This window comes from Hyla sarda, chromosome 11, assembly GCF_029499605.1.
Source record: "Hyla sarda isolate aHylSar1 chromosome 11, aHylSar1.hap1, whole genome shotgun sequence".
Lineage (NCBI taxonomy): Eukaryota > Metazoa > Chordata > Amphibia > Anura > Hylidae > Hyla > Hyla sarda.
In genome coordinates, this window is record NC_079199.1 from 30,360,236 (window position 1) to 30,373,267 (window position 13,032).

Sequence of the window (13,032 nt, forward strand, 5' to 3'; positions counted from 1 at the left end):
TTGCCCATAGTAACCAATCAGATCGCTTCTTTCCTTTTTAACAAGACCTCTGAAAAATGAAATAAGCGATCTGATTGGTTGCTATGGGCAACTGGGCAACTTTTCCCCTGGACAGGTTTTGATAAATCTCCCCCTTTGTCTCCATTTGATTAGATATCATAAAAATGTTTATTGATCCTGTGATTTTCCACAAATCTATGACTTTTCTTTCTTGGTGTTACAATTTCAATGTGGACAGAGTGTATTATTTTAGTCAGTAGTTGCCCCATCAAAGAGAAATTCTAAAGTGTAAAGATTAACACTTTTAGACCCACTCTTGGCCAAATGATATAAAAAATGGGGACCAAATGTTGACCATAATACTAGGTGTGAACACGTCCTTACAGTTGTTTTGAATGCACAAAGTGAGATCAAACTAATGAATTGGAATAACGCTACAAGAACAAAATGCACTTTAAATCGCAGGTGGTTTCTTTTGAAATAATTTTTACTAATGTAAGATTTTTTGTTTTGTTTTGAAGGAACCCAAATGCTACAGTAACCCACAAAGCCATCAGCATTTAATAATAACAATGCAACAGTTCCAAAAAAAGGACTATAATAACCCTTTAGCTTTTCAGGTGACAAATCAATTGCATTTCAATGTATTTTCTCTTCTCTAAGGTTATACTAAGTTTTTTTTAAATATCCAACTACAGTGGGAAATGTCTTGCACTTTACTAGATTATAACTAAAGTGATTACCATTTTTCTCTAATGAATATCTCAGCTGATTATTCGTTGAATTGTGAGATACGACATTGGAATGATTCTTCGCAAAAGAAAAATGTTACAAGCAAGCTAGCTTGTGTCTGGTCACCGCAAATGAGCTATGGGGAAGAGAAAGTGACATATACGGTAAACAATTGTGCTGCTTTTACTTGAAATGCATGCAGTGGCAAAAAATCAAATAAAAGATTATAAAAAGAGAAATAAACCAACATGACTTGCTATATATGCATCTTTTGTTTAAAACAACCTTGTGTTTAATCTTGACTTGTAATGCTATCTTTGGAGCAGCATCATGCGCTTGGAAGGATAGACTATGCAGAGCGAATGTTGTCAACTGTCTCTTTAACAGGGACACACACACAAATAAAATAAAGTCAAATGTCTGCAGTCTAGGACGCAGGAGAAACAGACTCTGTAATGTTTTAAGAATTAGCAGTTTCAAGCTTTTTTTTTTTTTTTTTACTTGAACTGATGTAAAGGTAGTTGTCTTGATGGTGAAAATATCAGTTGCAGGGAGATGCCGAGGAGAATACAGATGGACAGTTTCACATCGATCTCGGTCTTGTCTCCTGTTATTGCTGATTTGAACTAAAAACATCCTCCTTTCCTGACCCTCCTTTTACTGCATTGTGTGATCTCAAATACCAATCTAAACACGAAATAAAAGAAAAGTACTTGGCAACTTAGGGTCATCGGAAAGCTGCTCAAGCTGAAATCTTTGATGCAACTGAGGGACAATGAACATCTGAGTTAGACGGGACGGATGCCAATTTCTTCTTAAATTTTTTCTTTCACAGTGACCCATTTTCTTGCCTAAAACCGTTCCTTCTCTGGAGGGCGTTTGGTGCCGAGTGACAGCATTTCTGTGCAGGGTTGTCAGGAGGATTGCATGAGGCCAGTGAGGCGTTTAGATGTCAAAGACTTCCCCTGTAGGAAAGAACAAATACAGAGAAATGGTTACATTTATATTTTCCATTATATTGCTAAGATTCCTTCTGAGTTCTGCAAAATAAATGATTTCAAGATTCTGTAAAACAAACAATTTACAGTTTTTTATCTTTTAATTTTGCTGCAGATTTAGTATAAATGAAAGGGCTGTTCTACCAGGGAAACTCCTGTCCATATGCTCTATTATGACATATGCACTACATAAAAAGTGGTCCTCTGGTCAAGGTCCCAAGCAGCATCTCTTGCACTAGTGGATCAGGTCCATTAAAAGTTCAAAGAGCCACAAGAAAGGCTCTTACGGTCTACTACGGTTTTATGTCCGGGTGAAAAACTGGATACAACCCGTATACGTTTGAAAAAAAAATGGTGGTCAGTGGGAACCGTACAGAACCGTATGTGTGTACGGTTCCATCCGGTTTGCACAATACTGTTTTGCAGTTTGCACATGCGCAGTGCACGCCAAAAGTTCTTCCCATAAATAGAACAAGAAGAACTTTATATAATTAAGGACAAACATAAAACCGTATCCATTTTTTTCCCCAAAAACGTATTAAACCGTATGCAACCGGACATCCGGGTTAAAACCGTACAGAGGTATATATGGTTGTACACGGTTGTATACGGTTCGGTCCGGTTTTGAGACATATGTTTTTTTACAAAAAAAAAACTGATACGGGAACCGTATTGCAAAAAGGAGATGTGAATGCAGCCTTAAACGGCATTACCCCTGTAGCAGAAGCTGCAGGGTCAATGAACACTTGATGGCAGCTTCACTTGGCAAAATCAACCTTTTAACAAGTGGCTTAGGAGCTGCAACCAGGGCAGTCAGTTGTTTGCTGCAGCATTTTCACACCTTTAAAGAGGTAATCCAGTTTGGGAAAAGGACCCAAAGGTCGGACCCCCGCTAGGTGCTTCAGCTTTACTTGTGCACAGAGCGTGGGTCGGTACACACCCTCTATGCATCTCTAGGGGAGAGCCAAAGTGCTGTACTCGTGTATTCCGGGCTCTTCCATAGTGATGTATGGAGGGTGTGTGTCGACCACAGCTTTGTGCGGTGGTCGACACAGCTTTATGCATGGGAAGAGCCGGGGCGCCAGGTAGGAGATTGCAGGGGGTCAGACCCCCATTATCTGACACTTATTCCCTATCCTTTGGTTAGGGAATACATTTTCCAAAACTGGACTAATCCTTTAAGCCCCTTTCATTTAAGCTGTAAATACTGTATAAAAAGACATAAAAATAATAATGCTCAATAGCTCAATTTCAGGTGAGGCACACTCTTAATTTTACTGCTTTCCAAATTATGATACCATTATCCCTTTGATATTAAACTGTATATGCAAGTTGCAAACCCCAATATACCTAAAGATGTTTATGGTTTATCTTTGCATATCAATAAAGAAGATTTGAAGCAAATAAAGGTATTCCATAACTCTTTTTCAGATCTGTCAGCCCTGACCTTTGTCAGAAATGTTCACTTATGATCTGTTACATTCTTTAAAGGTAACCTGTCATCAGATTTTATACTTACCTAGTCCACTCTGCAGCACTATAATCACATCCCCTCATCGTGATTGACAGACTGGGCACGTCCAACATTATCTCTCTGCAACGTCTGATTAGGGAGAAGAGCACGAGGCACGCTAAAGAAGCGTAATTACAGATAAAGCCACTAAGGGGCTACTAATGGGGCCAGCGGGGGACACTTTTAAACTATATATCTTTACCGTACCTGCGGCAGGAACGTCTGCCTTGGATGGTTAGGAAGAAGATTTTACCATATATAATGTGTTGTCATGCCTTATATATGATAAAATCTGATAACAGGTTCTCTCAAATCTACTATGGCAGTGTAAAAAAGTTAGAGGTTACTGGGAACAGGTAATCAAGTTCCTATGATCTCATGGACTCTGGCAGCGGACAACATCACATCATGTCTTCTACTAGTTGACCTTTTCCATGTTAACTCTGTATATCCGTTCTTTGAGCTTCTGGGGCTCATCATGTTAATTATGTTACCTTTTCAGACCATTTTTACTCCTATACATGTGTCACACTGTGATTCCATTGATCTTCTCCGTGCAGTTTTATAGGTGTTTTTGTTTGAACTGTTTATAAAAAGCTGAACATATTTATCTTTCCGAGTGCTCAAAAAATCTCCTCTGTACACATGCTTGGACATAATTTTAGGCTATGGAAATCTCTGCCACACAATGTTGTGATGGATGACTCATTAAACAAGTTCAAGGGATGCTTTGCTTGAAAATAAATTATGGTCCTAGATTTCTGGTGATACCACATTGATCCAGGGATTTATATTGAATGCCATATTTGGAGTTGGAAAGGAATTTTTTCCATGGCATGGGGGCTTATAAGGTTTTTTTTTTTACTTCCGGAACTCAGTTGGGTTATGGGTTGAACTTGACGACTCTTGTCTTTTTCAACCCTATCAAATATATAACTCTGCTTTTATTTGTCATTTATTAGCCTGTACAATGTGCAATCTTGCATCTGTCTGTACTACTTCCTCTTCTTACAGGTACACAGTGAAATAAGGGACGCACAGTAAACAGAAATGGCGTGCTTTACCTTTGCATGTTTCCAGCCTATCATCTTAGATCAGCTGAACACCTTTCCCCTCTGTTTTAGGTTAGAACTCCCTCCATCTCCACCACAAACACATAGATGGGACTTGCCACTACCTCTTCTCATGCCATTTTTGCACCTTAGGTTCCTCTGTTCTATGTGCCCAGAACAGCTCTGTAAGCTCCCTATTAGTGTGTCTTAGTGTCCCCACAATGTATTGGCTCAGTATTGGTGCTCTCATTAGTGTCTCCCACTCAGTAATAATGAGTGTATTACTATAAAGTATGAGCCATGACCCCAGCAGGTGGAATCATATCACATCATCTTGACGGCCTGTGTAGGGATCTCATTCTGGTTGTTTGTAGGTTACAGACCTGAAGTGCCTGCTGCATATAATAGTGAATGGCGGAGAAGGTACCTCACAGGCCATACTTCCTACTAGAGGTTGACAATCGCAAATAATATCAAGAAGATAAACCATGTTCCAGATCACTGATGCACCTGATGTGTAGAGTTAAACAACTTAATAATAAGTCAGGGCTGTGGGATACCAAAATCCAACAATCTTAGTACAACATAGAAGGATATTTACCAAGCTCTGTAGCAGATTTTTTTTCGCATAAAAAAGTTGCATGTACTTGTGCACGTGCAACTTTTCTATACATGCTGCAACTTTTTGATTTTTGCTTATTCCAAAGCACATTTCTGAAATCTGCTCACGTAGTAATTTTTCTTTTTACTTTGCAATGTCATGTATTTATCAAATGCAATAGTCGCTATTTATGAAGAAAAAAAGTTGCATCTCCATTTAAAAGTCGCATATGTATTCCAGGTCCAACCTGTCTCACAGAAAGTGCATACATCCTACATTACTACATTAATGTTAATTATAGAATTATTATTATTTTTTTAAACTAATAACTATTAATTTTAAGGTTGAAAATACACACTGCACACCTTGTTCATTTTAGGACATGTACATGCTGGCGTACCCACTATATTTTAAAATTAATGTTGTGTTAAAATAGAATAAGGCACAAAATAATTGTGTAAGAATTTTTACAGACTACGTATATAATCCCATATGTGGCTCTAAAGTTTTTCTTTAAAAAAAGAAATATCCATAGTAAGGGTGGGTTCACACTACGTTTGTAGTGTACGGTTGCTAGATCCGGTTGGGAGGGGCGAAAACCATCCGCTTCCGTATCGCAGCCGGATCCGGCATGAACCCCATTCGATTCAATGAGCCAACCGGAGTCAAACGCTCAGACTCAGATTGTCTAATTTGTCCAGCAACCGTACACTACAAAGTGTGAACCCACCCTTATACAGCTTCATGCACATTTTGGGTAACGTACCGTTTTTTTTTATTTTTCCTTTTGTGGCTTCACTATTTTTTTGTGCCTGTTGGTCTGCTGCCTTCCTTCCTGACGTAAACTCCGGCCTCAGTGCAGCGATGCAAGACTCAGCCCACCAAAGTCACAAATGCGGGCTTATAATCAAACAAAAAAGCCTCCAGAATACGGATATTCATGGTGCGGCATAGTATGTTTTTAATATTTTTTTTATTTCTGAGGAGGGTGGATGGGTTGTTGTGGGATAGATGGAGTGCAGCTATTTAGTACCAGGCAGGCCAGTCAGGGTGTCACCCGATGCGGTACGCCCCCCATCCCTGTCACTCTCTAGCAACGCTACTGGTAATAAAGGGTAGATAAAGAACTTTGGCTATTAACATAAGGCTAAGTTTCCACTTTTTTTTTCTGGCACTTTTTGAGCCAAAGCCAGAAGTGTATTCAAAAGGAATAAGACATATAAAGGAAGGACTTATACTTCTCCTCCCTTATGGATCCACTTCTAACTTTGGCTCAAAAACTGCAGTGGCAGTTTTCCAAAAACTGCCAGAGAAAAAAACAAGTGGAAACTTAGCCTAAGGGAAAACCTTTCTGCTTTAAAAAATGCCTTTGTAAGCGGGTTTCCTGGGGTTTTGCTTACGTGTGATTTATTTATCAAGGTCGTGCGACTATTTGATAAATAGGTCACATGTAAGCAAAAGTAAGTTAAAAAAAATTGTCATATAAAAGAATGATAAATCTCCTTCATTGTCACCACCACTACACTTCACTTATAACTCAAGTGTGGGCAAACACCTATGATCCACAGGGTCTACGGCTCACACTTGTCTGCACTTAATTGATCATGGTGTTCAAATTGCAGACAGGTTAAATCAGCATAATGTCCATAATGATTCTCGGATACATCTTACTTCTCACTTGTTTATTCATCTATCTTCATCATATAATTTATTCAGACATGATTATGCCGATATTCAATCAGTGCAAGATGTTAAAACAGCATACCTCAGTCAGATGGAGAGAGACACGGGTACAAACCTGCCGTGTTTCAGGGGCACGCCACCTTAGTCATGCACACAAGCTTGGAACACCAGTGGGTTTAAGTATGGTAGTGGTCAGACACAGGTGAGCTTTTAACTCTTCATATTCTGTGCACAGTACATGTTACATTTTTCGATAACCGTCCAACAACCACTAGCACAGTCAAATCCACTATTACAAATAGACTTTAAAATTACAATTGTCATTAAGCCCTTTCGGTTCCAACAATCCTAACTCTACAATCCAAAATGTTTCCCTCTTCATCAAATTCCTCCTGTTCACATCCACATTAGTATTTACCTTCACTTCCTCGATCACTTGCCATCTCAGATCAGATGCTACATGCCCACATACTTTAAAATGCCTGGCCACTGTTGTCTCTCCATATTGTGGTACCACAAAGGCTACAGATTCACCACGTGTATAACGTCTTATTGCAGACTTGTGTTCCCCGATTCTAGTTTTAATCATCCGTGCGGTCTGTCCAACACAAACAAACCTGCACGGACATTTTAACAGATAAATCACGTTGGTACTGTTGCATGTGTGCTAACCTTTAACAGAGATTTTGCTGCCTTTAGTAGGATGCAAAATATCACCACCTTTTATAAATCCATTGCATTGGGTACAAGAAACACATGAAAACGTACCATTTCTCCTCACTGCCATAAATGTTTGTTTATCCTTTATTTTTTGAATAATGTAACTCCTTACAAGTTTGTCCCTTATAGTTTTCCCTTTTCTAAACATGAACATCGGTGGGTCTCTAAATGCTAATCCATACTTCTTATCAGTAGATAACAACTTTCAATATTTTTTTGATGGTTTGATGGTATGCTGGATAATAGAAGAACGCTTATCATATTTACTGACATACATCACCCGTTCACTTTTCTTCTGCTTTCTCTCAGAGCTACTCCTAGTTTGTCTCAATGTACTTCTACTAATCTCTCTTACTTCTGTCCCTATTTTTTCAATAATTTTTTTTATTGTACCATAAAATATGAAAGAGTAAAGACGGAGCATTCACCTCTTCAGCGCTGTGGCCAGGTGAGTAGAGTCACGATCCTATTGGCATAGGTGGCTTCAGGATGGCATCGACGAGTGGCAGATGTTCCGAAACAGCGGAGGTGGAAGGATGCCGGGCCAGCGTCTTTCCACCTCCCCAGCCTCGGAACATCTGCCACCCGTCGATGCCATCCTGAAGCCACCTATGCCAATAGGATCGTGCCTCTACTCACCTGGCCGCAGCGCTGAAGAGGTGAATGCTCCTGTCACGATTCGGCTGGCAGGATGTGGATCCTCTGTGCCAGAGAGGGATTGGCGTGGACCGTGTTGGTGGACCGGTTCTAAGTTGCTACTGGTATTCACCAGAGCCCGCCGCAAAGCGGGATGTTCTTGCAGCGGCGGTAGCAACCAGGTCGTATCCACCAGCAACGGCTCAACCTCTCTGACTGCTGAAGATAAGCGCGGTACAAGGGAGTAGACAAGAGCAAGGTCGGACATAGCAGAAGGTCAGGGCAGGCAGCAAGGATCGTAGTCAGGGGCAACGGCAGGAGGTCTGGAACACAGGCTAGGAACATACAAGGAAACGCTTTCACTGGCACAATGGCAACAAGATCCGGCGAGGGAGTGCAGGGGAAGTGAGGTATAAGTAGGGAGTGCACAGGTGAACATACTGATTAAGCCTGCTGCGCCAATCAGTGGCGCAGTGGCCCTTTAAATTGCAGAGACCCGGCGTGCGCGTGCCCTAAGGAGCGGGGCCGCGCGCGCCGGGACAAGACAGACGGGGAACGGGTAAGGTACGGGAGCCGGGATGCGCATCGCGAGCGGGCGCCTCCCGCATCGCGAATCGCATCCCGGCTGGGAGTGATATTGCAGCGCACCCGGTCAGCAGGTCTGACCGGGGCGCTGCGAATGAGAGGATGCTGCGAGCGCTCCGGGGAGGAGCGGGGACCCGGAGCGCTCGGCGTAACAGTACCCCCCCCTTGGGCCTCCCCCTCTTTTTGGAGCCTGAGAACCTGAGGATAAGACTTTTGTCTAGGATGTTGTCCTCAGGTTCCCAGGATCTCTCCTCTGGGCCACAGTTTTCCCAATCCACCAAAAAAAATCTTTTACCTCTGACAGTCTTGGAGGCCAGAATCTCCTTCACAGAGAAGACGTCAGATGAACCGGAAACAGGAGTGGGAGAAACAACTTTGGGAGAGAAGCGGTTAAGGATGAGTGGTTTAAGGAGAGAGACATGGAAGGCAATGGGAATACGGAGAGAAGGAGGAAGAAGGAGTTTGTAAGAGACAGGGTTAATCTGGCACAAGATTTTGAAAGGACCAAGATAGTGTGGTCCCAGTTTGTAACTGGGGACACGAAAGCGGACATATTTAGCGGACAGCCATACCTTGTCTCCGGGAGCAAAAATGGGGGGAGTTCTTCTTTTTTTTATCAGCAAATCTTTTCATCCGGGATGAAGCCTGTAAAAGAGAATTTTGGGTTTCTTTCCATATGGTGGAAAGATCACGAGTCACTTCATCCACAGCGGGCAAACCAGAGGGCAAGGGAGTAGGGAGGAGAGGAAGAGGGTGACGGCCGTACACCACGAAAAATGGGGATTTAGCAGAAGATTCGGAGACTCTGAAGTTGTATGAGAATTCGGCCCATGGTAGAAGATCTGCCCAGTCATCCTGGCGGGAGGAAACAAAATGCCGTAAATAGTCACCCAGGACCTGATTAATTCTTTCTACTTGCCCATTGGATTGGGGATGATAAGAAGAAGAGAAGTTTAATTTGATCTTGAGCTGTTTACAGAGGGCCCTCCAGAATTTAGACACGAATTGGACGCCTCTATCCGAGACGATATGCGTGGGCAAACCGTGAAGGCGAAAAATGTGTACAAAAAATTGCTTTGCCAACTGAGGCGCTGAAGGAAGACCAGGAAGAGGAATAAAATGTGCCATCTTGGAAAATCGATCAACGACCACCCAAACAACTGTGTTGCCAAGGGATGAGGGCAAGTCCGTAATAAAGTCCATACCAATGTGTGACCAAGGCTGTTCAGGAACAGGCAGGGGATGAAGGAGACCAGCAGGCTTCTGGCGAGGAGTCTTATCCCGGGCACAGACAGTACAGGCCCGCACGAAATCAACAACATCAGTCTCCAGAGTCGGCCACCAATAAAATCGAGAGATGAGTTGCAAGGATTTTTTGATTCCCGCATGGCCTGCGAGGTGGGAGGAGTGTCCCCATTTGAGAATCCCGAGACGCTGGCGTAGAGAAACGAAGGTCTTCCCTGGAGGAGTTTGCCTGATGGAAGCTGGAGAAGTGGAGATCAGACAGTCCGGAGGAATGATATGTTGTGGAGAGACCTCTACTTCAGAGGCATCAGAAGAACGAGAGAGGGCATCGGCCCTAATGTTCTTGTCAGCAGGGCGAAAATGGATTTCAAAGTTAAAACGGGCAAAGAACAACGACCACCTAGCCTGGCGAGGGTTCAGTCGTTGGGCAGACTGGAGATAGGAGAGATTCTTGTGATCAGTGTATATGATAACTGGAAATTTTGATCCCTCCAGCAGGTGCCTCCATTCCTCAAGCGCCAATTTAATGGCCAGTAGTTCTCGATCACCAATGGAGTAGTTTCTCTCCGCCGGAGAGAAGGTCCTAGAAAAAAACCCACAAGTAACAGCATGCCCGGAATAATTTTTTTTGTAGAAGGACAGCTCCAGCTCCCACAGAGTAGGCATCTACCTCCAATAGAAAGGGTTTAGATGGGTCAGGTCTGGAGAGCACGGGAGCAGAAGAAAAGGCAGACTTGAGATGTTTAAATGCATCTTCCGCTTGGGGAGACCAGGACTTAGGATTGGCATTTTTCTTGGTTAAAGCCACGATAGGGGCCACAATAGTGGAGAAGTGTGGAATGAATTGTCTGTAATAATTGGCGAACCCCAAAAAACGTTGGATAGCACGGAGTCCGGAGGGGCGTGGCCAATCTAAGACGGCAGAAAGTTTATCTGGGTCCATTTGTAGTCCCTGGCCAGAGACCAAGTATCCTAGGAAAGGAAGAGATTGACATTCAAAGAGACATTTCTCCATTTTGGCATAAAGTTGATTGTCCCGAAGTCTCTGAAGAACCATGCGGACATGCTGGCGGTGTTCTTCTAAGTTGGCAGAAAAAATCAGAATATCGTCCAGATAAACCACAACAAAGGAATATAGGAGATCACGAAAAATTTCATTAACAAAGTCTTGGAAGACGGCAGGGGCGTTGCACAGGCCAAAGGGCATGACCAGATACTCAAAGTGTCCATCTCTGGTGTTAAATGCAGTCTTCCATTCGTCCCCCTCCCTGATGCGGATGAGATTATAAGCACCTCTTAAGTCCAGTTTGGTAAAGATGTGGGCGCCTTGTAGGCGATCAAAGAGTTCCGAGATAAGAGGTAAGGGGTAGCGTTTTTTTACCGTGATTTTATTAAGTCTGCGGTAATCAATGCAAGGGCGTAGGGAGCCATCTTTTTTGGACACAAAAAAAAATCCAGCTCCGGCAGGAGAGGAGGACTTGCGGATAAACCCCTTTTTTAAATTCTCCTGGATGTACTCCGACATGGCTAGAGTCTCTGGAGCAGACAGAGGATAGATCCTTCAAGAAGTGTTCGGTACCGGCACAGTACAGGCAAAGATTCTCCATGCGGCGTCGTGTCCTCTCTTGAGGTGTCAAGCGAGACCGGTCAACTTGCATAGCCTCCACGCACAGGAACGGATTGCAGAGGACCAGAGGAGAGAGGAGCCGGGGAGAGAAACCGCCTCGTGCGAACAAAGTCCATATCCTGGCGGAGCTCCTGACGCCTTTCGGAAAAACGCATGTCAATGCGGGTGGCAAGATGAATAAGTTCATGCAGGTTAGCAGGAATTTCTCGTGCGGCCAGCACATCTTTAATGTTGCTGGATAGGCCTTTTTTAAAGGTCGCGCAGAGGGCCTCATTATTCCAGGATAATTCGGAGGCAAGAGTACGGAATTGGATGGCGTACTCGCCAACAGAAGAATTACCCTGGACCAGGTTCAGCAGGGCAGTCTCAGCAGAAGAGGCTCGGGCAGGTTCCTCAAAGACACTTCGAATCTCCGTGAAGAAGGAATGTACAGAGGCAGTGACAGGGTCATTGCGGTCCCAGAGCGGTGTGGCCCATGACAGAGCTTTCCCAGACAGAAGGCTGACTACGAAAGCCACCTTAGACCTTTCAGTAGGAAACTGGTCCGACATCATCTCCAAGTGCAGGGAACATTGCGAAAGAAAGCCACGGCAAAACTTAGAGTCCCCATCAAATTTATCCGGCAAGGATAATCGTAGGCCGGAAGCGGCCACTCGCTGTGGAGGAGGTGCAGGAGCTGGCGGAGGAGATTGTTGCTGAAGCTGTGGTAATAGCTGCTGTAGCATCACGGTCAGTTGAGACAGCTGGTGGCCTTGTTGTGCTATCTGTTGCGACTGCTGGGCGACCACCGTGGTGAGGTAGGCGACAACTTGCAGTGGGACTTCAGCGGGATCCATGGCCGGATCTACTGTCACGATTCGGCTGGCAGGAGGTGGATCCTCTGTGCCAGAGAGGGATTGGCGTGGACCGTGTTGGTGGACCGGTTCTAAGTTGCTACTGGTATTCACCAGAGCCCGCCGCAAAGCGGGATGGTCTTGCAGCGGCGGTAGCAACCAGGTCGTATCCACCAGCAACGGCTCAACCTCTCTGACTGCTGAAGATAAGCGCGGTACAAGGGAGTAGACAAGAGCAAGGTCGGATGTAGCAGAAGTTCAGGGCAGGCAGCAAGGATCGTAGTCAGGGGCAACGGCAGGAGGTCTGGAACACAGGCTAGGAACATACAAGGAAACGCTTTCACTGGCACAATGGCAACAAGATCCGGCAAGGGAGTGCAGGGGAAGTGAGGTATAAGTAGGGAGTGCACAGGTGAACATACTGATTAAGCCTGTGGCCTTTTAAATTGCAGAGACCCGGCGCGCGCGCGCCCTAAGGAGCGGGGCCACGCGCGCCGGGACAAGACAGACGGGGAACAGGTAAGGTACGGGAGCCGGGATGCGCATCGCGAGCGGGCGCTTCCCGCATCGCGAATCGCATCCCAGCTGCGAGCGCTCCAGGGAGGAGCGGGGACCCGGAGCGCTCGGCGTAACAGCTCCGTCTTTAGTCTTTGATATTGTATGCTGCATATGGACTGTTTCTCTAGTACGTGAGCACCTCCTAACTAATAGTATTACCTGCAAATAGCACATTGGCTTCAACTCACATTAGCCATTGCTTTGTGATTTATTTGTGTTTGCAGTGCCAATGCTTTCTCCCTCTTGACA

The 13,032-nt window shown here is 44.3% G+C and overlaps 1 protein-coding gene across 8 annotated transcripts in view; it reads right to left on the reverse strand.

The window, feature by feature from the left end:
* Positions 1–450: 450 nt before the first annotated feature.
* The window catches only part of RGS6 (regulator of G protein signaling 6), a 536,396-nt gene continuing 523,814 nt past the window's right edge, over positions 451–13,032 (reverse strand). For 6 of the 8 annotated variants that reach the window (XM_056545773.1, XM_056545774.1, XM_056545775.1 and 3 more), the window contains one exon: positions 452–1,697. In XM_056545773.1, the coding sequence (XP_056401748.1) occupies positions 1,647–1,697 (51 nt within the window). In that variant the 3' untranslated portion in view covers positions 452–1,646. Of the gene's footprint in view, positions 1,698–13,032 lie in introns of all 8 variants that reach the window. The other 2 variants (XM_056545778.1, XM_056545779.1) reach the window with 1 other exon arrangement.